The 25,393-nt window shown below is 46.4% G+C and overlaps 1 protein-coding gene across 1 annotated transcript; it reads right to left on the bottom strand.

Annotated features, from left to right (window-relative positions):
• Nucleotides 1-726: 726 nt before the first annotated feature.
• Nucleotides 727-24,316, bottom strand: DGAT2 (diacylglycerol O-acyltransferase 2). Its single transcript, XM_026097954.2, has 8 exons — nt 24,183-24,316; nt 16,116-16,235; nt 14,954-15,061; nt 14,266-14,336; nt 7,117-7,321; nt 3,684-3,858; nt 2,897-3,099; nt 727-2,090 (listed from the first exon to the last, which is right to left on the bottom strand). The coding sequence occupies exons 1-8, from the start codon at nt 24,220-24,222 to the stop codon at nt 1,936-1,938; spliced, it is 1,077 nt and encodes a 358-aa protein (XP_025953739.2). The 5' UTR covers nt 24,223-24,316; the 3' UTR covers nt 727-1,935.
• Between the last annotated feature and the right edge of the window lie 1,077 nt (nt 24,317-25,393).

Here is a 25,393-nt window from a genome sequence, read left to right on the forward strand (position 1 = left end):
CTGCTAGCAGAAAATAGAAGACCAAATTTTTTTTTTTTTTTTTTTTTTTTTTTTTTTTTTTTTGTGGGAGGAAAGAAAGAGTAACACATGAGGTTAGAGCAGGAGGCTTTGAGACACCCTTTCCCAAGCCCAAAAACGCTCATAAGCAAGTTTCACCTTGAAAAATAGATGTCAGCCTGGCGAGTTTAAGCCTGTAAAAGTCAGCCAACACTATCAGACTGCTTATGTAACCTGTAGGCCCCCCTCCAACCCTGCAGACAGGTTAAATGCTCACTTGTTTCTAAGAGCCTGTGTGAACTTCAGGGCAGCATGTGCTATTTCTGGAGTGCTTTGCACCTCCAGCAAAAAGGAGGTTAGGGGCTCACAATGGAGCTGGACTGTACCTCTTCAGCCAAGGGGCCAGGGATGCAATCCCAGCTCCTCATCTGCAAGGCAGTGAGGAAAATAAAGTTATTTGCCAAAAGGAGCAATAGGGCAAACACTTAGTATCAGCTCAGTAAAGGAGGCCTAGAGATACAGGCTTTCTTTGCTCCTTATGAACTCACAGGCAAAGCAGCCCCTTAAACCACAGAGATTTACTTAACTCATCCAGGGTGTCCCATGTAGGGAAACTGCAGAGCAGCTTCCTCCCCTTGAAAGCCAGAGCACAGCTGCTATTACACAAACTACTACAACATGACCCCAGCTACATACCACTGGGACACTGAAGAGACCAAAGCAGCCCACTCACTTTCACTCGTGTTTATTTCTAGAAATTTGTACAAAAAAATTGGTAAATCTGTAATACAATACTCTATCAAATATGACAGATGAACATTTGTCATTAGAGGCGAGATTCCAGGAATGTGAAGTACCATCCTCTTGCATGGAACAAAGGCACATTTTAGAGCTTGAAACACACAAACTGTTGAAAAGGCAGGTCAGACACGCAAGTAGTGCAATGTTTCAGGTTTATGCATAAACACGCTGTACTCTGAAGAAATCTCACTACAAGCAGTGTTCACAGCCACATTTTATAAACATTTATAAACACTTTAAAAAGTCACTCATTTTAGAACCTATGCATAAAAAGGCTATTCCTTTACATTCACTGGATGGAATATTTAAAAGCCATCTTCAGACTGCATTTACCCCTACAGGCTAGCCTAAGGGTCTGCAACACTGGGGCCACCTGATTGCACATCCCAGTACTCCTAGAGCTTGTCTTTGGAGTATTGTGGCTAAGTCAATACCTCCTGCTACATGCCCCTGTGCAAGCAGCATCTAGGGACAGACCTGCTTATAAAGTGACATTAAAAACAAAAGTGGAGTTACAGCCAAAGTACTCAATACACTGTAGGGACCAAGGTCCATTGGACTCACATGTCCTTTGGTTTTCTGCACTGGGCATAGTGGGTACCACACCTGGGGGCTCAGCAACCTGTTACATTGCCTGTGCTTTCAGAAAGAGCTTTCTCAAACCAGAAATGCCCTTGTGCTGTGTAAGCATTTATCAACATGGCTCTTGTGCAACATGCCTGTAATACTGCTGTTCTGGTCAAATCAGCCAGCTGCTTTTTGACTGGAAAAAAAGCAAATGGATCCCACTTTCCCAGAATAGCTTGTGCTAGTGGGTACAATACTGTAGCCATAGGCATGCTTCTAATCCATTGCTGGCAATCCAACAGCATTATATAGCAGATTAAAGGCAATCATTTACCCCATCCAAATCCTCACAGCAATAGAGTTGTGCTCTTTTGGATAGAAAGAAGTTTGTAATGGGATTTATCCAAAGCAAAGCCATTTTTATTTTTACAAGTGGTCTAACAATGCTTTAAACACTTCCTTTGAAAGACACATACTCCCACACACGCTTTCAAATATACGATGACAGCTTGGACTCCTGGAGCGGATGTGTTGATTTTGAGAGGAGGAGATGCTGCTGAGCCAGTCCCTTCAGTTGACTTCCAAGACCTCAGTCTCTGGCAGGCCAAACTTACTCTTGTACTTGTCGAAGAGTTTGATCAGAGAGTTCACATACAGGCCGTGATAGAAGTCCACTTCCCTCTGGGATGGATTATCAGTCTTTGGGATGATGATGGGCTCCCCAACTGATAAAAGAAAGATCCACATTTGGTTGATTGTTTCTGTACATCTTGGACATCTGTCCTCTAGGGCCATGGCTATGCTAGTTTAGTGCATCTACCCTGGCATAGAACAGCTGGCTGTTATAGCAGAGGTTTGCTCCCCCTCAGTTATGCTAGGCTCTGGTCAGGCCTGAACCACAGCTGTCCCACCAGCAAGAGTGATTCCCAGAGCAAGTGGCCCACTTCAGCTACCCAATGGCAGCATGGTTTTGCTAGCCACTGTGTCCCCCACTGTACAGGAGGGTGAAGTCCCATTTGCTACTGTTCATAGGCTAGCAGTAAATCCCTGCTCAGTAGCAGGAACTAAGACTAAAAGCTGCAGTTCTCACACATTCTCCTATGTGCATTACAATAACATGGCAAAGCAGAACCTTGCTCTCCCTAAAATCCTTGCTGCTTGGGGGTAGAAAACCTGAAGACACATTTTGGGGTTGGCTGCAAGGCTCAAGCATCAGGCAGCACCACATAGTCCTAGGGGCTGAGGCTGCTTTTAATTTAAGCTATCAGAGAAGGTAAGCAGCCACTGCATTTTGTCACAAAATAGCTCACAGGTGTCTTGCAGAACTCTGCAGGGTTTGCTTGCAGCCTCTGGAAACTGTTCTAGCTTGCTCTCAGCTGTGCTTGGAGGTTTTATATAGAAGGGAAAAATTAAGTTCTAGTCAGGAGTCCAAGACCAAGCTAGATTGTAGGTATGGCCTAGACTCAGGTATGCCACTAGCTGGAAAAGCCTGAAGCAGCACAAAGTACATATCTTTATACCAAGAACTTACCAACAGTAGTGATGGGCTTGGAGTAAGGTAGCAGTCCCCATGTGTTGGAGGAGAAGAGGCCACGGCCATGAAAGATGCATGGAGCAAAGCCAATGTGTTTCTGAAACTTCTTCTGAACCCATCTTCCCCAGGAGCCCTCCTCAAAGATCACCTGCTGGAACACTTCATTCTCCCCAAATGAGTAGACAGGAACCAAATCCGCACTAGAAAGATGGGAAGATGTTAGGACCCCACACCACTGGACTGCAGTCAACACTGCAGCACTAAACTCACTGCTGTGTACTCTTTCAGGCTGCATATTTGCAGATTTTTTAGCTAGAGCTTTGTTTGCAGCACAAAGCACTGATAGCAAATCAGCCAGACTTGGCATGATACAGTAGATGCACTTTTAAAACATACACAAGAATTGTACTGACAGTGAACATGTAAAACTATTTAGTAATTAAACATGTCTTCCATATATTCCCATATGGGATCATTTGAAGGAGGTCCTGTTTCAGACACATGCATTTCTTTAGCAATATCACCTATGTAGCCTCTGTGATCCTAAAGAGACTAGTAACACCCAACTTTCACTTAAGTCTAGAAGATCTCTGCTGTCCTAGGCAGCTTCCTATCACTGTCTACCATCCACGAGCAGAAGACAGGGACAGGCTTTTGTGCCCAAGGCTCAAAACCCATACAACAGAGTGCAGAGGTGAATCCATCCAAGCAGTTAACTGCTTCAGAGACAAGAGCAATTTTCATATGCTAGAAGTACTGCACTAGCTTAGAGATTGCCTCTTACCCATGCTGTAGAGCCAGTTTCACAAATCCTTTGCGGTTTTTCAGTGTCACAGAGTTCTTCCCAGGGATGCAGTTCAGGGACTCCGCTGCTCCTCCCACCACAATGATGATGGCATTGCCACTGCCATTCTTGGACAAGATGTAGTCTATGCTGTCACGGTTCACAGGACATATACCTGTGTATGTTAGGAGACACACATAAGGGTCAAGCTACAAGATTTAGAGTGGCCCAGATAATCCTGAAAACACCAGCCAGTAGAGTTGCCAAGATACCCTGTGACTGTGGAGGATGGGGGAATATTGTCAAGTAATCTGTTCTTTTATGCAGGCACTTAGAGCTGGACAGCACTAGACCAAGCCATAAACTCCACCAGCTCTTAAACAATTTCCTTAATACATGAGAATTGAACTCCCCCTTCTCAAGCTGGTAACTTAACACTGACAAAGTAATTGGATTTCAAGCAAGAATTTTCTTCCACATTTAATAATGCCAAAGGCAATTGTTTAAGAAAGAGATCCTCCCTTAAAATAAACTTTCCAGTTGGTGCTGGATTAGCCTTAGGGTAGAAGCATAGTACACATTTTGTTGGATGTGAAAGCCAGACTGAACAGTTTCCCAGGAAAACCAAGGGGTGGGATAGGTCTTCTGTTCTCATGAGAATGCTTTAGTAATGCAAGAAGCATAAATGGACAAGCCTTCCTGATAGATCTCTTACGGTCAGCTTCAAAAACAATTCATTTTTCTGAAATAACGTCTCAAGGTCTAGCATGGTTAGAGCATGACCATCTGCTTTGCTCTCAAGAGATGTGTGGGACAGGGTGCCCTGCTAAGTCCCTACCCCGGGATGAGTGGCTGGGAAGGTCTCTTGCCATCTATCCCATACTGGCAGGGAGCTGTACTACTGGTCACAGCACTTCAGGTCAGGCAGTGCTTTGCAAAACTGAAGTATCATGCCCCTCTCCAGGGATCTCATTCAGCCAGATGAAAGAGAGACCCCTTAATTTCAGCTCTGTTGCTCTAAAGATACAAACAAGTGTGATTCTCTACTTCTGAAACTGTTTTAATCTTACAGTTATTGCCAGAGCTTGTACATTTCTAAAATATTTGGCCAGGATAAACCAGACAGAATATAAGATGCCACCATTTACATTCCCATCCACATAACATGTCTGAGCTGTGTTGAATACTTGAAGTTAGAGCACCAGGAGGAGCAACACTACCCAACTTAATTTTAGAAGCTGATTCTGCAGGTCTCATGGTAGTCATCACTTGAACCAAGACCTGAATGATGAATGGGCCCCATGGAATTACACAGTACAAGTCTGCAAGCCCTTCCTGCATAGCTTGAAACACTGGGCACTGAAGTCACACCTAGTCCCAACTCCAAGCCACAAGGGAGCAGCTTTAATTCTACATAGATTTAAGTTTTTGAAGAGGGGAAAAAAAAATCCCAAAGCCATTAAGTACAACTACAGTTGTCCTTGACCACATTTCCTTCAAAAGGCTCACAAGCTAAGCTTGCTGCTCAGTAGTTCTCCCACGCTCTCCCCACTAAGGCTCATTTCAACTGTGCAGCCCTCACTAACAGACCCACAGATTTGTTCCCAGCCGTTTCACATTTATTAGCTGGGCAAGATTACTGCTGAACACAGGACTGAGCCTCAAAATCCTTCCTCCAGGAAATGCAACAAGGCAAGCAGACATGTAGCTATTGGAGCTCTTGAGCACATTTGCACAGTGTACAGGATTTTTCTGGCCATCTCCCTGAGCCTCAGAGGATCCCAGCTGTAGCTTAAGTCTCTAGTAGGCTGCAAGAAATTACAAACAAGCCTGCCATATATTAGACTCAGTATGTGCATCAAATGTAGTATTTACCAGGGTTTCACTTGAAGTGATTCATCCACAAGTCTCAAGGATTCAGGGAACTATTAGCACTTCCAAAGTGATGTTAAAACCACTGCAGTGGCTCCCTTAGGTTCCAGTATAAGGAAAGAAGAGGAATGATCCTTTCATAAAGTTAACTTTGTCCAGGAGACTGCACCCAGTCTTGTTTCCTTACAAATACAGGGGAAGCAGAATTTCCCACTGATTTAACTGTACATATCTGGGATAGCCAAGCTAGGCCTGTCAGCAGTGATGTTGCTAAAGCCTACTCCCACCCTCCTTCCAAAAAAGGAGAACTGGTTTTAGCTAGCCAAATGATTTTTCCACTAGTGATTTTGTACAGGTTAAATGTGGTTTCCCCCTCTCACCTCCCCCCCCCCCCCAAATCTTTAAGAAAAGGCTGATGCTGTGTGATGACTTCAGCAACACATGAACCAACTTGACAAGCACTGCTGTCTGGACAGCACATCCCAAATTCTTGTGCACTGCTGTCCTGCAGGATTCCCAAACTGGTAGGAAACTATAGGCTTCAAACATCAATTTTTATCTGATGCAGGAGAAAAGCCAGCTTGTTTCAGACACTGGCCCCACTCTTGTGGGGCTCTTGGACAGGACAGACCTTTTCTGCATCAGATCTAGGTAGTCCTCCCCACCCCCCACTAAATTTCAGTAGTAGTCTGGATTTCACTGTTTCCCAGATAAGTCAGAGCCAAGTACAGCTACTCCTATCCTCCCCCCTAACATGCATTAAGATTCAGCCAAAAGGCTGTATTAAAATGCCTATTTTAAAGCCATTTAGTGGCAAGCCTGCTCTTGGAGCAGCAAGTTCAGTGCTGCACAGTGGTCACAGCTGAAAGCCTGCAATAGCCCAAGCTCTTTGCTCCTGGCAAGCAGCTAACTGCAGCCAGGTAGGGAGGGCAAGGAGTGCAAGGTGGGCAAGCACAGCCAGGAGCCAAACCAAGGTCAGCATCATCATTGTGATGCCTCAGCTGTCTGGATTGTCTCAGAGAGGAAAAATTCTTCAGACATTTACCAGATGAGGGAGGGCATAGCCATTGTGCAGGAGGGAAGGACAGACTGCCTCCATCTCCTATCAGGAGGATAAAGCCTAGCTGTAGGACAATTTGCATAGTAACCAGATCCATGAGCAGAGCTAGCCAAGCTATTAAAGTTTCAGAGGCTAAAGAACACCTTACCCTTCCAGCTAAGGTGACTTCTTCACCTACTAGTACCTTCAGATGTGAATTAGGACTTGCTTTTGCATCTTCATCTTCTATACCTACTACTCTAGAGATGCTGGATATCCTTAATACTCAAGGACACTTGTCCAAAATTGGAAGTGATGAGTGCAGAGGAGCAGTGGTCTCTGCAGCTCAAGTAAGCCAACATTTTTTCACTTCCTGTGACATCTACATGATAGCAATATTTGCCAGATGCTGTCAGGGAGAAGCGGTTTTGAGGGCCTCTGCTGCGGCTTTCGATTTCAAAGAGGAGAGACAGTTCAGAAGCAAGGGCATGAAGAGGAGAAGCAAAGTGCCTTTGCACTTACCGCCAGACATTAAATAGTCCCTCAAAATTGGCATCCTGAAGTTCCCAGCCAGTGTAGCAAGGTATGGTCGGATCCCAGGGAATTTCTGGCCGACTCCTGTGGCCTCTGTGCTAAAGTTGCAAAAGGCACCCAAGCCCATGATTCCATGTGGATGGTACCCAAAAATGTAATTCCTGGTGGTCAGCAGGTTGTGGGTTTTAACCAGCTAGGAAAGAAAGATTGAGTGAGCTCACAGGCAGGCAGACATTTTCAGGTAATGACTAGAACCAGAGGAAGACAGAGCAAATTCTGAAGTCCCCAGGACAGCTACTGCTTTGGCCTCCCTTCCCACCAGGAAGAAAAACAAAAGGAGGGCTAAGGGTATGGGCTATCTTAGATTTCAGAAGCTGCAGTAAGAGCTACCACTTAGGTTATAGCTCCTAAAAACAAGGGGAATAGAGGACACAAACTGATCTTAGATGTCAAGATGACTGTGACAGCCAAGCAGGAACAAGTTTTGGGTTTCAGCAGCCTGTCTTGTTTCCCCATTCTGCTTTCAAAGGTCTTCTTGCAAGCCTCTTGCCCAAACCACCAAGTTCTTCATGGTCCTCTAACCACAGCAGTGCTTCCTTCCAGACCCTGTCTTGGTACATTAGCAGCTCATATTCTAGTGGGAGAGAAATTCAGTGTCCTGTAACAGAATCAAGTTTAATACCTGAAAACAGACCCAATAGCTCACTGGCTACTTGCTGGCCACCCTCCAAGAGGGAAACTGAGGGGTGGCCTTGGCAAGAACTGTATCTGGCAAGTTTGTTGCCACCAGAAACTGGCCTGCCTTCCAAGACATTTTGTTCTGTCCAACCCCTCTCAAAGGGCCAACAGAATGCCTCAAGCCATCCCAACAGCGTTTGGATTTCTGCAGGCCATGCTCCAGGAGCAGTGACTATACTCATGGGAGGTTGTGCAGTTCTCCTAGCCATTTGCTCATCTGTTTTCACAGCATGGTCACTCTGAAGTCTTCTTAGCCATGCACAGCACAATATATGCCCCACTTTCACCAGGGCCAGCTTTTTTTATTGTAAAAAACATTGTAACAGTAGTATGCCATGCATCACAGCATCTTTCCCAGGCAACAGGCAAGTTCAGTCTCCCCGTAAGTGTACAACAGGACCAATGCCTCATCCTGCACTTTAAAGCCCAGCAGAGAAACAAACCACCTACTAGCCTCACAGCAGCATTTCTTCAGTCAATACAGAAACAGGGATCAGTTTTTTTTTTTTTTTTTTTTAAAAAAAACACATGGCATTGATACCGGTTCTTGCCAATAGATGCAATACTCCAGCAGCTATCAACAGCTGCACCTTTATCATTAGATGCAAAACTGTTCCCCAGCCCCCAAACTGCATATGAAGAGGTCATGATCTGTGTCAGCTCATGTAGGAAAGAGTGCAGCTTTCCAAGATATCACATCAGCATTACGTACCCCACTGTCCTGGCCAAGGAGTACTTTGGCAGTAGCAAGCAGCTCGGGTTTCAGCTACTTGTAGCATGATTCAACAAAACCAGTTGCAACACACTGAAGCGGAGCACCCAGGAATTTGCTTCTCTCCTGCCCTCCCCATGCTCCCACCACTGCCCATAGGCCAGACTGCAGCAGTTGTATTTGAGACCAGCTGCAGTACAGGCATGACACAGCAGCACATTAAACAAGCTGACTGCTCCTCTCTGTATTTTCCTCCAGCTTTGAAGTCACATGGGGCTCTAGGAAGCGTGTGAAGATGCTCGCGATCGCAGCTGCTGCAGCAGCTCTCTGCAGAACCCCATGGCCTATAGCACAGCACTGAGCCATCCTTTCTCCCCTTTCCCTTTTTTGCCCAATTAACAGCAGATGACTTGGCCTTCCAGCCACAGGGTAGAAAAGCTCTCACTCTGGTTTGACCCATTAGGGCAAACAGCTCCCAGATGACCGCTGGAAACCACTCTCCAGAAAAGAAAGCAATGCTACAATAAGCAGTTGTTTCCTCAGTCTGTCAGCTCTTGCTCAGTGGTAGGAGAAATTCAAGCCCCAGTGGCTACAGACATGTAGCTCAGTTGGATCAGTGTTGCACCTGGCAGAGATTTTTCTTTAGAGCAGCTCTTGGAGCAGGGTGGAGGCTTACGGGCTTTGACCTTGATCTTTCACCTACACCAGGCTCTGTGGCTTCAAAAAGAAGCTGGCTGAAATAAGGTGATTGTCCTTGCTGCTCTGGAGCGCCAGGTATTGTGAGCTGAGCTCAAAGCCACACATCTCTGCTCCAAAAGCAGTTGTACAGAAGACATTCTGTTCTCCTGCTGCCAGCCATGGTAAGCATCCAGCACTAGCCCTCGACCACGTGCAAGGTCATCCACTTCCCATGTGCAGCCCATTGCTTACATACCTTGTATGAACCCAGGCCAAGCTACAGCCTTATTTTCCATGGTCACCTTCCAAGACCTCCTACTGCAGAGGCATAGGGTTACACTTCCCCTACATGCTGATACCCATCCCAGCTGCCCAAGCAGTGCGAGGGGTGCATAGGGAGCCAGCACCTGCACAGCCCACCCAGAACATCACAAGCAGGACTACCTCCAAAGACAACTATCAGAACAGCATTAGCAAGTACCAGACACTCAGTGAGACTCAACCAATGCAAACAAGGCCATACCTGTTTTTTCCCCTGAGAGGTGAAAGCAGCTTCAAGGAGGTCTGACTCCTTGAAAGCATTCCCCAAACATCCCAATTCACAACAGGGATTCATAGGCCTGAGGATCAGTCTAGCATTTAGACACGTGCTTCCCCCACACACCCCAGCAGTTTGTCCCATGACACTGCTCTCAGCAGATTATCCCATGACAGGTGATAGTTGCCTTCTGTGAACCTATACCATGGACAGCCCATGTTCTGGAGAACAAGTCTTCCTCCACGCAGTTCAAGTCAGGGCAACCAAGGACTGCCAGGCACCAGAGAGGTTTGCTGTGCAGTATCTACAAGTGGTGCTCAGGTCCACCAACGCATGAACTCAACCCAGGGTCTGAGCTGCCACCACTGGAGGCAGAGACTGCCTTAACGGTTCCTTAAGTTTATTCTAGAAAAGAGCTGGAAATTAAGGGCCTTAAGTACCTACTCCTAGGCTCAAGCTCAACACATAAGACTGAAGCTTTCCTTATGAGGCTGATCATCCATTGCTAGTTTTCTTGCACCTTACTTGCAAGTAGACAGAAGTTACCACTTGGCAAGCAGTATCAGGCTGCTGTGTCTCCAAGAGCAGAAGAGGCTACCTTACTGAGTTGGCCTAAGGAGTTGCTGTAGCCATCATTTTACAACTGCTTCTCTAACTCTGTTCTGAACTTCCAAAAGACTTCTCCTTCTGCCTTCAAAGCTTCCTCCACACCCACACAGGCATCAGCTCCCTGAAACCTTGATGCTCCCATTAAGAGATACAGCAGCAGCAAGTCCCTGCTGCACACCAGCCAGATTACTACACTGCTGGGACTGAAGCTAGACCTCACTGCACTAACATGCCCTTTCCCAGCTGCTATGAACTCCTGTCTGAGAAAGAACTCATTTCAGTAGCAGGAGCAAAGGTCCATCCACATGTTCTAGTTTAAAGAAACCTGCCTGTTCTTGTAACAGATGCAAACTGGCTACAGAAGCAATAAAGCAGATTTACAATAATTACTGTAAAACAGCTAGCGTTAGATATTTGAGTGCCAAGTATACCCAGGCAACAGAATTGCCAGCTTTATTTGTAGAGACAGGATGAGTAAGCAGCACATTCAAGTGTGGAGAATGGGGACTGCTCAGCACCAAGAGCCAGCAAAGAATAGGGTCAAAATAAGGGGTCTAAGTGGGTGTTCATGATCTTTTCAGCCTATGTACAAGCTGAACAAACCAGTACAAGCTGAAACATGTAGGACGAAGCAGCAGTAGCCTGCATGCAAGCTTGTAGCGCTGGGCAAGCACAGCCAGCTGCATCACACCCAGCTGCGCTATAGAAAAAGCTACTCTCACCTTCTTCCCAGCAATGCACACCAGCACCTGGAAACTCCTTCAGGATCTCCATCAGTCCACTACATTACACATTAGAAGCAGAAGCCTCTATTTTTATTCTGTAAGTCATTTGTAACAATAGCTTAAGGAAGGGCTTTTCCAGGAAGCCAGCCAAGCCAAAGTACAAGACAAATATTGTAATAAAGTCACTGTCTTGCAACAGTTCCTACTCTGGTTGCAGACTCTGTAGTCTTCAGCAGGAAGAAAAAAAACAATAAATCTCACTGCACACATCGGACATGCTCACTGCTTTACATCACCAGTTAGCCAAAGGTCTGCAGTCATTGCTACCTAAGTGCTGTTGCCTACTGGAGATAAGCAGTAGCAGTGTTCACATGCTCAGGTGCTGGCTTCTTTGCCTGAAGACCTTTAGATCATGGCACTCCCCACATTAAGTCCTCAGATCAGGAGGCTATGCCTAAGAGGCTGGCCAAGACCTGGCCTGCCTCCACAGCAGTGTGATGGAGTGCAGTCAATACACAGCACCATGCTCACACCAGTGAGGTTAGACCTTACCTGGCAGTTAGGCACCAGTGAATATGGACTACTGTTGCTCTCAAGTGGAAATTGAGCCAGATTTAGGCAGGGAACCAGCCTGATACAGCTCTGAATATCTCCAGGTAGTTACAGGTATGAGTCCTACTGGTGAATCAGGATGGGAGACTGCTCCCTCAGGTGAAAGCAAAGCCTTATCCAAAAAGATATCAGAGCAGAGCCTGCTGCTTCTCATGTAAGTACATTGTAAAAGCAAGCTCGATGCCAGCAGGTACAGCTGTAGAGTGATGCAGCAGCGATAGCTAGAAGGTATAACACAGCTTTATCAGAGGCTGATGCTGGCAATGTTTCAGTCCTGCCAGATCCTGCCTGTGTCCAAGTTCTGAGCTCACCTGCTTGCTGCAAGTAAGCCTTGGCCTTCAGAATAAACCAGCCACTGAAGAGCATACCAAGAAGCCTCCCCTCCCAAATACAGCTTTCAGTACCAAGGCTTCTGCTCCCCACTGGGCATGGGCTCCCTATTTCTGGGGAGGCTTGCTTAAGGGTTTTGGAAACATTCTGCAAAACTACTTCCCATATATTTCCTGGAACAGGAGTAAAATCTGAGGTAGTAGTCCTAATGCAAACAGCACCTGTTGATATGTGTGCAGCTAGCACAGCTGTACATGCAGAGTTTGCAGAAGTTGAGTTTAGCATTACTTTGAAGTTCAGTATTACTAATGGCACAGGACAAGGTGCTGCAGATGACCCTCCTAGCAAACCATTAGCCAGGGTGAGGAACCCAGCCCTTGTGAGCTCTTACACAAGACTGTTCAGAATGCAGCCAAGGTGAATTTTGCAGACAGATTTAACAAACCGTTGTCTCTAGACCAGTGTCCCCCTAGCCTGATCCCATCAGTAGTTTCTTATCTAAGGAACTCCCCTGCCCTTAGCAAGTTCATGCAGCTCTGGTTGCTGGTACCACTCCCTGCATCAGGGTGTGTTCATGCTTCATCCAGCAAGAGCAGCTCCATAATTGCAGAAAGCTTCTGGCACCTCCCAGCCTTCTGCTCCCTGTGGCAGGTTTTAACAAATATGCAACTGGCTGGCTATTTCTCCATAGATACAGGAGTTATACTACAGTGGTCAGCCCTCATACTCTGCCCTTTGCATCCCATTTGCCAGTGGGTTCTGTAAGCCTTGGGCAACTCTACCCCTTAGTGACAAAGCAATTAGAACCGTAAGCAGCTCTTGCAAATGCACTGCATGTACTAGCAAGTATTTACTTAAATTAACAGAAGTTCAATTTATCTACCCAGCTAAACCTACTTTAGGATCCTAATTGTTTGACAAACTTCTGTAACACCTGGAATGGATCTGACCTGCATGGCTGGCAAAGAGCGTGTTTCCATAGATGTGTTAAATATGCCAAAGGAGTGATGGAACAAGGACACCAGCTGTTACAGGTGACCCTCCGGTATCAAGTCCCTAAGTGAAATTGTTCCATTTTAGCCTTCAGCAATACCAGGAAGGCAGGATTTGTTCCAGTACTAAGGACTTGATGCTAGCAAACAACCCACTTGAGACCCATCTTCAACACCAGCGCATGTTCTTTTCTCCATTAGCTACAAGACCTGGGCTGACCTGATCTTTGTAATGTTTTCCATGTATGCCTATGCTGGCCAACAGTTGCCAGCATCATTAACAGCAGCAAGCATGTGACAAGATTTGCTCACCACCCTCACCCTGAGAGGGTGAACAACCTTGAAAAGGAGGAGCCCAGCTTATACTGCTTTGGCTTCCTACTGAAACTGGATTCTTGGCTTTCTTCCGAAGTTTGGCTACCTTAGGGCAGTCTGGTTTATTAAAAGCCATTCCAGGGTCCCACTCTCCCCTTGCTCAGGCAGAAAAAACTGCCACCAGCTCTCATGTCTTATATAACAGTCCCTTCACCCATGTGTCCTTCCAAAGAGGATTTGAGCTCCCTCCCTGCTGAATTTGCCCTCTGCTCCCTTCCAAGTCCTTCAGCTAGTTCTGCATTCCCCAGTGCAGCTTGGTAGCCACATGCCCTGGGAGTCCTGTCCTCAACATGTTATAGTCAATGGGGGAAATTCAGCTTGTTCAACTGAATAATTAAAACCAATCCTTTTGCTAGTACTGGAAGACTCCCTCAAGTAGTTAGACTTCATAGCGATTTCATCACTCCCTAGGAAGTGGTGGGGCTTTCAGTGCACTGGGTTCCCACTATCCCTTTATCTTGCTGCCCTGTGGGAGTAACTGGAAAACAGGCCAAAGCTGAGCTACATTTACAACAGAGGAACAAAGGCAGGGCAAGACTGCTTCAGCATGTTCTAGCTGGAAATGCCAACAGGGCAGATTGCCTCCGGAAGTCTGGCGAAACAACCCTCAAAAGCAGCATTTTCTTTGAGTGACAGTACTACCATCACTAATGATGCATTTCAGATTTCACAGCCACGATGACTCCAAACAGTGGTATGGCAACACTAAATAACCATGTCCTCCTTACAGTTCAGTATTGTGGGCAGAATAGTGCATGTCCAAAATCGTCTATAGGGGTTATTACAGATCAGTTATAAAACAGTCCTATTGCATAAAGTGTTACTTACCCTTATTGGAAAATAGTCCCTGAAGTATCTCCATATAGCCCAGTTTCTGACCCATTGGGATCTCCTTCCACCTGAAGAGAAAATAAATCACATTTTAAAAGCTATTTCTACATGGATGCCCACCAAGAAGCCTAGAGGACTTCAGATGAGATAGGCTGCCATCTCACTACTATAGAGAAATCAACAATTTAACTCCAAGGGAGTGGGGCACCTACATCTTTTGCATAGATCAGGTTTTGCATAGATCAGGTTAAGCTATCAGTGCTCAGCATTTCAATGTACTTGGACAAGCTATGCAAGGCCTGATTACAAATTCAGGCTGGGGTCAGGCTTGGTGTCCTGTTGTGGTAGGGTACTGGGCAATTCAAGCTAGCAACAGCTCAACATTAACACCACATTTGTCCTTAAGGGAGAGAAGGCCAATACATACAGAAAGACCCTAAGCTGTAGAAGTCCATTGCTACAAACCAGCAACAACAAGATATCAATAAGTGTCATCTTGCCTTGCCCTCAGTATTAATAAAGTCTGCAGGCACTCCTTGTGCCTAGGGCTGACATTTGTATGCTTCACTGAGCAGTGCTCTCAGACTTAGCCAAAAAGTCCCACCAAGATGGGAAGTTTCCCATCACAAGTAAGCACCTCTCTATCCAACACTGAAACAGCAGTGATCTGGTATGAAATATTTACCTTTCTTTGGTGTATTCCAGTCAAATACCAGCCAGGCTAAATATAGAGCAGCAATCGCCCAGCAGTCTGTGCATAGTATGTACATGAGGATTAAAGTGCAAGCAACACCTAGATAAGTCCAAGAAAGAAGAGAAAACATGATGGTGTCAGATTTTGGTCTGCAGAGGACATTTACACTGGCATTAAGAGCCCCTTGCCTTTTGACCCTTCCATACTTAAGTCATCATCTCAATGTGATGTCATTAATCCTCAATCAAATTGGATTTAGCTAAGAGTCCTTATGGAGGACTGAGACAGCTTCCTCCAAAGCTACCTACTTCCCAGTACCTGCATCCCCTTTCTATGGTTTCTCCAGGTAGGAGAGTTGTCTCACCCAGGCAACAGACACTTCACCACCACCACGATTTGCTGTGACCAGCACCATGAGGGTTTCTTCCTGAACGACATGCATCTCGCATTACAACAGCTCTACACCAGCAGTCCTGCCAGGTTTCCAGAGATCCCACCCACAAGTGATACTTCTGTTTTTAGCACAAAATAAATTGGGAAGGAAAAAGAGACTTGCTTGACTTTGACTGCAGTCAGCATGCTTCTCCTGTTTTATTATGATTAAGGATACCACTGAGCAGAACAGCCTGAAGCTTCATATGAAAGCAGTGCCTGGAGACTAACAAATCTTTGCTGTTTTACTAGGCTAACACCAAAACACTTCACGCCCATCTCTGGTGCCTCGGGGTGGGGGGGAGACACCAAGCCAAGAGGAAGGCCCTTCTGTTGAGGTAAGCTACATCAGTTACTAGCTGCTTCCAAGAAATTTCTTTTCTGTGGACATTCATATGGAAGAGTCAGATTAGAGATTTTCCAATGCTTGTCAGACTGGACAGTGAGGTAGAGCACAACATGGACATGAAGTGAACAGCAGTAGGTCTTCCCATAGCTTCTACAATTGTCTAGATCTAGGCAAAATAATTTCTTGCCAAAGTATCAAATCACATAAGTGTGTTCTACAATATCCACACCCCTGAGGAGATGCCCTGTTGCTGTTCATATACAATAATTAGCTTTTACATAGGTGCTATTTTCCAGAGTTAACATTTTTGCATTAAAATTCAAGAATTTTAAGGCAGGAACGCTTGCTTTCAAGCCAGAAGGTTTTACTTACCCATGATGAGGAAAGTGAGAACCCATTGCAGCACAGAGATGATCTGGAGCTGTTTCTCTACTTTGGATTTTGATAGCCAGAACAAATCCTGCAGAGCAGAGAGAATGCTTGAACCTGTACCTAAGGACAAAACAGTCAAGTTACATTTGTGTATTGAGTGCAGACACTGCCTGTAAAGGCAAGTGAAGCTTACACAATAGACTTTCAAACAGGATTTTTGAATAAATGCACATGCAGCTTGCTTTTAGAGCAAGACTCATCCAAAGCTAGCTAGGGAGTTTAAGTATCCTGGAAGGGGAAGCACTCCAGTCTGCAAACATCCAACTGTGTTGGGGTGCTGGAAAGGTAACATGAGTTTAGCACCTGAGAACACCTCCAATTCACTTGACCATAGAAGTACAGGGGACATTGTTCAGGTCACACAACTAAGGCTTCTTTTAACTCAGCGCTGTGGACATCCTGTAGCTCCAGTACAAGCCAGTGACTCTTGCACAGTAGAGCAAGTCCTAACACATGCCCCTGTTTCAGACTGCCATTTCCTGGAAGTAGTCTTTGATAAGAGGGAAACCCACAGATCCACCATGAACAGACAATATCAGCTGCCCCATGCCACTGGCAAACATGCACCAGGCTGTGGTCTAAACTATTACTCATCTGCCTTTCCCCAAGCCTGTTGCACAACTCCTATGTACGTGTTCAAGGAAAGTGGTGTACTCCGGACTTGCACAAAACAGCTCAAGGGTGGATTGAGCAATGCTCCAAGACCCCTGGGATCCACAACTCAAAGGGTATGGAAAGCACAATATTTCTAAAGCAATACATAGGGTGGAAGAAGTTGAAAGCCACTATTTTAGAAGCTAAAGCTATTCAAGTGGGGAGAAACCCAAGCAGCAAATTGATCTGAAAGATAGATTTCTATATGAGTAACCACCCACTGCAGTGTTTGCTGATATGCTAGACAACCTACAGGAAGAAGCACTTGCAAGTGGGTTTTATTTGCCTTCTCTTCATTACTTTATTCCATGAGTATTATAATTTCTGGATAAAATACAAATCAAGCTTCTAACCTATGAAAAGCCAGGAGATATGTATATATTTCCCTTTCCATTTAAGTGTTAGCCTGTTATTAGAAGGGATGAGATCTTGCTATGGAGCAATTTGATGAATGGGTTCAGTCCTTGCTAGTGCTGGCAAGACATGACATTACTAACAGTGAATACCATAGTAAATGCAGATCAGGTTAGCTCACACTTAGTAAGATCATGGGAAATATTATGGAAGTCTGACAGAAGAGCTTCTTCTGTCTCCAAGTATAGCCTGGTACTAGAGTTTCAGCAGTTTCTACAAAGCAGGCTTCACTAATGCATCCTTTAGATGCATGAAACATCTTGGCAGTCTTTGCTAACTGTTCCCTTTGCTGATAGGGACAGCAATAGGATTAATGCACAGTAGCTGCACCACAGGGTAGAGCCTCCAGAACTGCTGTATCAGTTTGCAGCTTTTGCTATTCCCTCCTGGATGCTGTTCAGTATACCCAAGCCTACACACAGTCCTTCCATGAACTGGGGAGCTGCTGCACCTCTTATTAAGATAAAAGGAACAGAATTGAGGTCAGGACTGACTCTTTGCCAGGTAGATTTTGAGGGACACAGAGCAGTGCAAGGCAGCAGTTACTGGCCAAAATCATGTGGCAGAGCTGCACTGGCCAGGTCCAGGTCCCACTCCATGCTGGCCCACAAAGCTGCCATATTCCCTCCAGGTCAAAGTTCCTGCTAATCATGAGTCCCTGCAGCTGCGATGCACAGCCCTGCTCCAACAAAACAGCAAGAAATTCACCTTGCTTCCTCCCACAGCATCACAAATACAATCAGGGAAACCACTGCACAGGACATTTCTCTGGATCCAGTCATGTAGCCCTGTCATTGACAGGTCTGAAGCTGCACTTCCTACTCAAGACTTCCTTTATGCATCTTGAGGAAGAAGCACTTTGGAGCATCAAGTCTGCAAGAAAGCAACCTTGAAAGACTCATAACTAATACAGCAACCTCACATTTGAGCTAGCCAACTTTGTCCTGGAGTGACTTTTCCACCTTGCTTGGGTGATGTTCAGCCAGAGAAGTGATGACAGCCTAGCCAGCCCCTTCTTTATTACTGTGCTTAAAGATCCCTCAGTTAGTCTAGATTTCTAGCAAAATGAGGAATTTCCTCTAGCAGTGGAAATTCCACTTTTCAGTAACAGCTGAAAAGTCAGACGCAAGTACAGTGTCTTTTGAGGACTACAAGTTACATGGTTTCAAGCTAGGACTGACAGCTACATGCCTTCCTGACCATTTCTGCTAGTAAAGGGAATCAGAAGAGAGCTACACAGCAAGTTTCAGCTCAATTTTAGAGCCAGCCCACCCAGCTCGGGTCCTTGGCAGCACTTGACCTATGTTAACTTATGCTTCCGTTGACCTCAGCATCAAGCAAGCTTCACTGCTGCATCTCTGCAGAGTTAGAGATTCCCATCTCAGGGAGTGAGAAAGCTGTTTTCCTCTCCAGGTGAGAGGAGGGACACTGCCACCAACACCTTTCTCGGTTTTGTAGCTTTACAAGCCTGATGAGGTTTGGCCAGCCTGCTTCCAAGACAGCAAAGTGAACATTTCCAGCAAGGAGCTGGGTAGGCAAGAGTTCATCAATACCCCAGACAGACTAGGTTTTAGTGAAGGATATAACATTTCATTACAGTGAGCAATCTTTATTGGTAAACTGAAATCTACAGCTCTAATCCATAGTTTGAAGTGGCAACCTGGACAGGATATGGGCATCTGGCCTTAGACAAGTAGTGCCAATACCAGAAAAGCCAGCAGACACCATGGGCTGAGTAACATTAACATTTAACTCCTAGTTAAGATGCAAGAAGTTCCCAGCCTGTCCTGAGCTTGCTTTTCACTGTATCAGACTATTCATACCCTGTGTATTCAACCCTCCTGAAAGCCTTGCCACCTTTTTCCTTCAGCCATGGTAGCCAGGATGCATTTTGGGAAGACGCTATGCTGTGGAGACCCTGGTTGGTTACTGGTGACATGGAACAGAAGAGCTTGCAGGTTAGCAGGAATGCATTTCTAGGACATAGTCACAGTAGAATAATCCAACACTAGTATTTGGGTTCATTTTATCAAAGAAACTCCTTCCTTTCCAGAGTTCAACTTTAGGTCTACACCAAGCATTATTCACATATTAAAAAACCCAGAGAGTTAAGTATAGGAGAGTCAACATCTAGTTCTGGAGGAAACCCATTAGCCTAATAACCAAGCTTAAATAAGGCCTGTTAGACATACCCACGATTAACCTGTCAAGGCAGAAGGACACTGACTACCTAGGCCTTTGGTGTCCATTTTTATCAGTCTCTTCCCAAGGGCTGATGTTTAATCCTGGAGAAACACAATCAGCCATCTTCTACTGATAAGACAGTTGCTTGTGTCCTGATCACCCTGGCCAAGCCTTGGAGTGTTTGCCAGCTGCTGTTATGGTCACCTATTCCAGAATGTGACAACCTAGACATCTAGAGTCACATTCTTAGCAACACACATCTATGTAGTAGAGATCCTAGCAACAGCTTTCCTAGTCTAAAAGGAGATGCTGAACCCTTCAACTCCCATCACAGCTTATGTCCTTGAGTGCTGGGCTAGAGTTGGCCAAACTAGGAGAACCATTATTCACCCAGCACTCAAATGCACCATGGTGAGGCTAATTTCACACTAATACCTCCTTCTCCTCACCTTGAGGTAGCGTCTCTCATACCAAACCTGCAACCATCAGAGCTTCTGATATTACCAAGGGTAAAGAACAGCAATTGCAGGACCAGATGCTTCCTAAAGTCTTCTTCAAACCAGCTTTGAAGCAGCAGGCTCTGCTGTAGGTCTAAACACAGCAGGCAGGATGCTCCCAGCAGTACAGGATGGCTCCAGTGATGCTACTTGGCAAGGTGGCCAAAAAAGTGACCTCTCTAGAGGAGACCTCACTGCTGCCCAGGTGTAGCAGCCACACTCAGCCTTCCAGGGAAGCTCAGTGATGTTAGCCAGTTGTCTCCCACCTGGTGATGGGCTTGGTACACTTTTGCCCTTTAACTCCAGCACCCATGAGAATCAGATACAGGAGATTACTAGAGAGATCCTAAATCAATGAAAGATTTGATCAAATCATCTGACTCACACATGCAGTATGGACACAGCATTTGTGTAACTTCCAGCACAATTTATTTCAGATGAAGTGATTAGACAATGACTTATCTAGGCAGGGAGGCAGACCCAAAGGTCTTAGGAAAGGAAATAAACAGGACTTCGCAATCAGGCAACAAAAGGCCCAGTTCACAGCACTTAATTAAGCAGCAGCCAAAAAAGTTTGCTGTAAGGCAGTGCAAGTGTTAGAGGTAATTAAAACACACTGAAAGCTTGTTAAAGCCAAACTTCATTTGCTACCTTTCCAAGACAATTAGCACATTAGCTCTTGGCCAAGAGTTATACTGCATCACACAGCTTATTTAGCTAAAAACCAAATTTGATTCTTTAATACAGCTGAGCCCCTCCAGAGTACAAAGTGCAAATGGAAGTGCCAAGCCATGTCTTTGGAAGCAAAGCTGATTTTGGAGGTGTGACAGCAAAGCTAGATTAGATAAACAGACCAATACTAGGATACTTGTGAGAACTCAGCTTCCCATCCAAAAGCAGGAGTCTGCAGAATGAGCAACTATATTAAGTGTGACATCTGTTAAACAACTGGATCAATACAAGTTATTCTATGTCTAGGCTTGCCCTGATGCCCTAACTCCAGTACACAAGCTCACTCCACTTCCAGCTTTGAGTTATTAGATTGTGAATCATTAGGTACAGAAGAGCAAATTAGCAGGGGGGTGGGGGGGAGGGAGAGGTATAGTTACACTGCCCTAGATACAGCAGTATAGCATGCTGCTTACACCCCAGAAGACTACATAATAATCCCGTATTATCTGCAGTAAAGAGTATCTGACTGGAGGTCAACAGCATAGCTAGCAAGGATAGGTAATAGCAGCTCCATTAGAGAGAAGTGGGATTTTGCACAAGTTTGTTTCTTGTGATGCTTATCACATGGTGGGTCTGCATTTACTAGCAGCACTGAACTCAGCCTTCAGTCTTAACTTTACCCTGCATGCAGCTGTGACTGTGAAGTAACCCATGAGCATTAACTCACCCACCCAGCCATCCCAGATCAGCCAGCAATTTTAGATTCATGTCTTTCACTGTGGCTAAGCCAGCTCAGAGCCTGAAGACCAGTTCCAGTGTTCCTGGAGTTTCTAAACACAATGGAAAGAAGGTCTCATGCTGGTGCAGAGAGCCAATATAGAAAGGGAACCATCCTACTACAACTATGCCTGGGGGAAGAAGTGAAAGAGCTCCAGAAGAAGGGCTCAGTCACAGGGAAGTCCAGATATCATGTCCTAAACAGTTTCGTCAAGAGGGAACCCTGCAGCATGGGTAGCAGTGGTGCCATACTCGAGAGCAACAGGTCAGGTCCCCCCTCCCAAGGCAGGAGGGCTGAATCCCAGGTGCAACATATAAGACCAGCTCCAAGGTGAAGCTGAATGATGCATCTAGCTTGCTCCTCCACTTCCTTCCTCATCCTAAAGTACTCTACAGTTTTGTTCCATATTGCTGAAGTTCGATATTGCTCTAGAGCTTGTAGCTACAAGTCCAGCTGCAGCAAAGACAAAGGGAGTTCCCCAGCACGCACACAGGGATGGGTGGAGAGGCAGACACCAGAGCCCAGGTTTTTGGAAGAATCATCTGACTTTTGCACTTTGCCACATCCAGCAGGGTGGGGACACTGTCCTGCGCACAAACACTGGGACAAAGCTACATGGCAGGCAAGCAAGGAGATTAGAGAAGGACAGTAGGGACTATTCGGTCTCCCTCCCCCCCAAAGATCAGGCCTTTACATAGGCATCATGCATGAAAGAGACTGTCATGAAGGTAGAACAAAACCACTAGACTTCATTCTACCCTAGATACTGATGGAAGTTATCTATACAGAAGTCCACCTTGTAGTCCTCTTCCTCTCACCCCTGTTATTTTAGGGCATTTCAGCAGTCTGGTAGTTCCACTCCCAAAAGCTACAGCAGCAGAGCAGGAAACTTGAGGTGAGGAGGAGCTGAGGCAGCTGAGCCAAGCAGATCTGCAACTCAACTGGGACACAACCAAGCAGAACCTGAGGCTCCGTGCACCAACCACTGCACCACATCACCTCTGTCCTCCTTTGAGCCGCAAGTCCCACTTGCCATCCACAAACACCAGGCTGAATCAAAGATCCTCTGCCTGGCACCTGGCTTTCTGGTGGGCTTAGAAGGTGCTCCTGCATTTTGTTACCCATGACAGGATGCAAAGCTGTGAGCAGTTTGCCAGACTCAAGAGGGGTCACACTGCTCAGCTGTGCTGTTGGTAGATGCTGCAGTTACCAAGGCAATGCCTCCCCTCTCCAGACAGAGAACACAGGCAAAGCAAGTAAGGAAACACAGATATCACTGGATGACCCTCATGAAGTGCCTCAAAGGAAAACTGACCTGAAGAGAATTAAGACAGCTTTCCATCACTAAGCAGGATTAGCTAGAGATGAGGCCAGTCACTGTCCCTAAACCACACTCCATTTTGAATTATGCACATGTCCTAGATCCATCATTAACATGCCAGCTCAGACTGGGTGGCCACAGAGGTCTCAGGTCAGCCCTGCATATTTTATAGGTCCCATGAATGATTTATTCACCATCCTTGGATTGTAGTTCACTCTCAATTGAGCGGTTTGCACACTGTTAATTCAAACACCTTCACCTCAAAGCATTGTTTGGAAGTCTCACAGCTTTTGCTAGTTGTATAAACAAGCTTAAAAGACACACACACACACTCTACATGCCAGAGCTCAGTATAGGAAACTTATGTGGACCTTTTTCAATCAGTTCATGACTGATCCTACAATCAGGCCAGCTGGCACAGGTCTATAGTACTGGCAAATGCCACCTCTTCCTGACACAGATACCCACCAGCAGCTCTGCATGCAGGACTGGGTAGGACAGTGGAAAAGCAGGAGCTCAGGGGATACATTAACCAGGTTCAGGTCCTCTTAGCTCTGGTAATGATTTGCTTATTAACAGACTATTTCACAGGTTTCTTCACCTGACAAGAAACTAGCTATGTGCTCTTTGGGGGCAGAAAGCCTTTTGCAGCACAGGCATAGCATTCACTCAAGGACCTCCACAAGGCAGAGGGTAAATTGTTGTCCAAGTGCATTTTCATGCAAAGCCTCTGCTGTTGCAAGTCCTCCTGACGCACCTCTAGTCAAGCATCCTGGCAGGAGGGAGAGAAGGCTCTAGCAAGCGAATATTTACACTCGTTGGATTTATTTCTGCTAAATTGCCAGAGATGCTTTTACAATCATGCAAGGCAGCTGCAGCACCGGATTTCCCATACTGTCTCCAGCCTCTACAGCCCTAACCTGCATGTTTCAGCCCATAGGAGGAAGCGTTGAACAGCTCCGACCACAACAGGGTGTCAGCAGCTAAAAACCAACCTGCTCCTCTCACCAAGGAAGTGCCTCAGCAGGGCAGAGGGTCTGAAAAGCAGAGCCTCAACTGCACTTTCCAGCACAAAACCGCACTTTCAAACCGAGTCTTTAGCTTCCCTTTACAAAGCAAGCAGCAATACTTTTTTTTCCTGCTTTGGATGTCAGCGTGAGGACCACGGCATTACAAAGCCGGGCTGAATTCACTGCTGCAAACGACGCACGCAGCGCCGATATAACTCTTAGGCTTTCCTAGGCTTAGGCATTTCACCAGAGTGCAGACACCCGTAGGTCAAACAGCCCCAGCAAACCAGCCCCGACTTCCCAAAAGCAAAACCCGCCCGCAGCGCCGCAACCCTGCGCATGCAGGCAGAAACGGGGGAAGAAATAAAAATAAACCGAGCAGAGCTTTTTGCGGGGAGGCTCTTCCCGCCCTCCTCCACCTTGCAAGGCGGACGCTGAAGCTCTCCCCTTGCACCACCCCCCCGCGCCCCCCGGTACCTCGCAGGACCCCCGAGTAGGCGGCGATGATGGTCTTCATCGCGGTGGGGCGCCCGGCCCATGGGGCAGAGCCCGGCTCCGCAGCCCCGCTCCGGCGACTGGGGCAGGCACCGGCCGCGCCGCCCTATATAGCGCCGGGAGGAGGAGGAGGAGGAGGAAGAGGAGGAGGAGGAGGGCGGGCAGGACGCCTGGGTCCCGCCGCCCCCCTTCCCTCCGCGGAGCTTGGCAAGTCCGCGGCGTGGATGCGGCTCGCAGCGAAACTCCCCCTCCGCGACCCGCCGCGTATTTTTGGCACCGTAGAAAACATTTTCACCCCTGTTTTTGCTCAGGGGGTTTCACTGCTTGTTGCTAATCCGGGGCGGATTTGCGGCGGTGTTTAGACCTGTTTTTTTCCTCCCCCACGGTCTTCCAGCATCCCACAGCCTGGAAAGGACTGGGGAGCCAAGCCAGCTCCCCGAGCAAATTTTAGCTGCATTTCTGACACAAATGCAGCAGCCAGGTTTGTTTTAATCACCGTGCTTGTGTCAGCCTGTCCATCCGGTGACTTTTAACGTGCCGGCTCGTTTCATCCCAGCTTGACAGCAAGGCAGCGGTGGTGAAGCGGTCACATTCCTGGAAGCGTCACAAAATTAAGACAGAATGTAGAAAAGGGAAAATCCTAAGGGAAAATCCTAAAAATTATCAGAAAACCTAACAGAGCCCCAACGGCCGACAAAGCTGCATTTCGTTCTCCTGACTTGGACAGTCAAGCCCAAGAGAGATAAATCCGTTAACGAACCAGGTGTCATTAGGTTTGCTGCTTATGCATCAAGGTATTAAGGCAGCTGCGCTTGCCGAGAGATTTCTCTGTGTTTTTATGGATAAGCCAGATGGGTTTGTCCCAGCTCCCATGAAAGTAAACCACATTCTTTGCAACATGATTTGCCAGGCCCTGTGGTTAAAGGGGAGATTTGGCCATACTGCTGGGCAAAGGATCAGGCCTTCAAACCTCTCCAATCCCAATTTCATCTTCTGTAATTCGGAGAAAATACAAGGAACGTGCCTTTGAAGAGCACTTTGAGATCCAGCAAGAAAAGGCCCTTTGAAAGCAATGAGCATCTGGGGGCTCCCCATGTGTGGAGGACAGGTAGTAATCACCACCTAAGCACCCTCAAAAATGCTCCAACTCTCGCCTGACTTTCAGGGTGAGAGGGGGTTCGGGCCTTGCTGAG

The sequence above is a fragment of the Dromaius novaehollandiae genome, chromosome 1, assembly GCF_036370855.1.
Source record: "Dromaius novaehollandiae isolate bDroNov1 chromosome 1, bDroNov1.hap1, whole genome shotgun sequence".
Lineage (NCBI taxonomy): Eukaryota > Metazoa > Chordata > Aves > Casuariiformes > Dromaiidae > Dromaius > Dromaius novaehollandiae.

Coding starts and splice junctions, on each gene's coding strand:
- DGAT2 (XM_026097954.2), bottom strand. CDS start 24,222: ATGAAGACCATCATCGCCGCCTACTCGGGGGTCCTGCGAG. Junction 15,062..16,115: donor TCTCACTTTCCTCATCATGG/GTAAGTAAAACC, acceptor GGACTTATCTAG/GTGTTGCTTGCACTTTAATC. Junction 14,337..14,953: donor CTGGAATACACCAAAGAAAG/GTAAATATTTCA, acceptor TTTTCTCTTCAG/GTGGAAGGAGATCCCAATGG.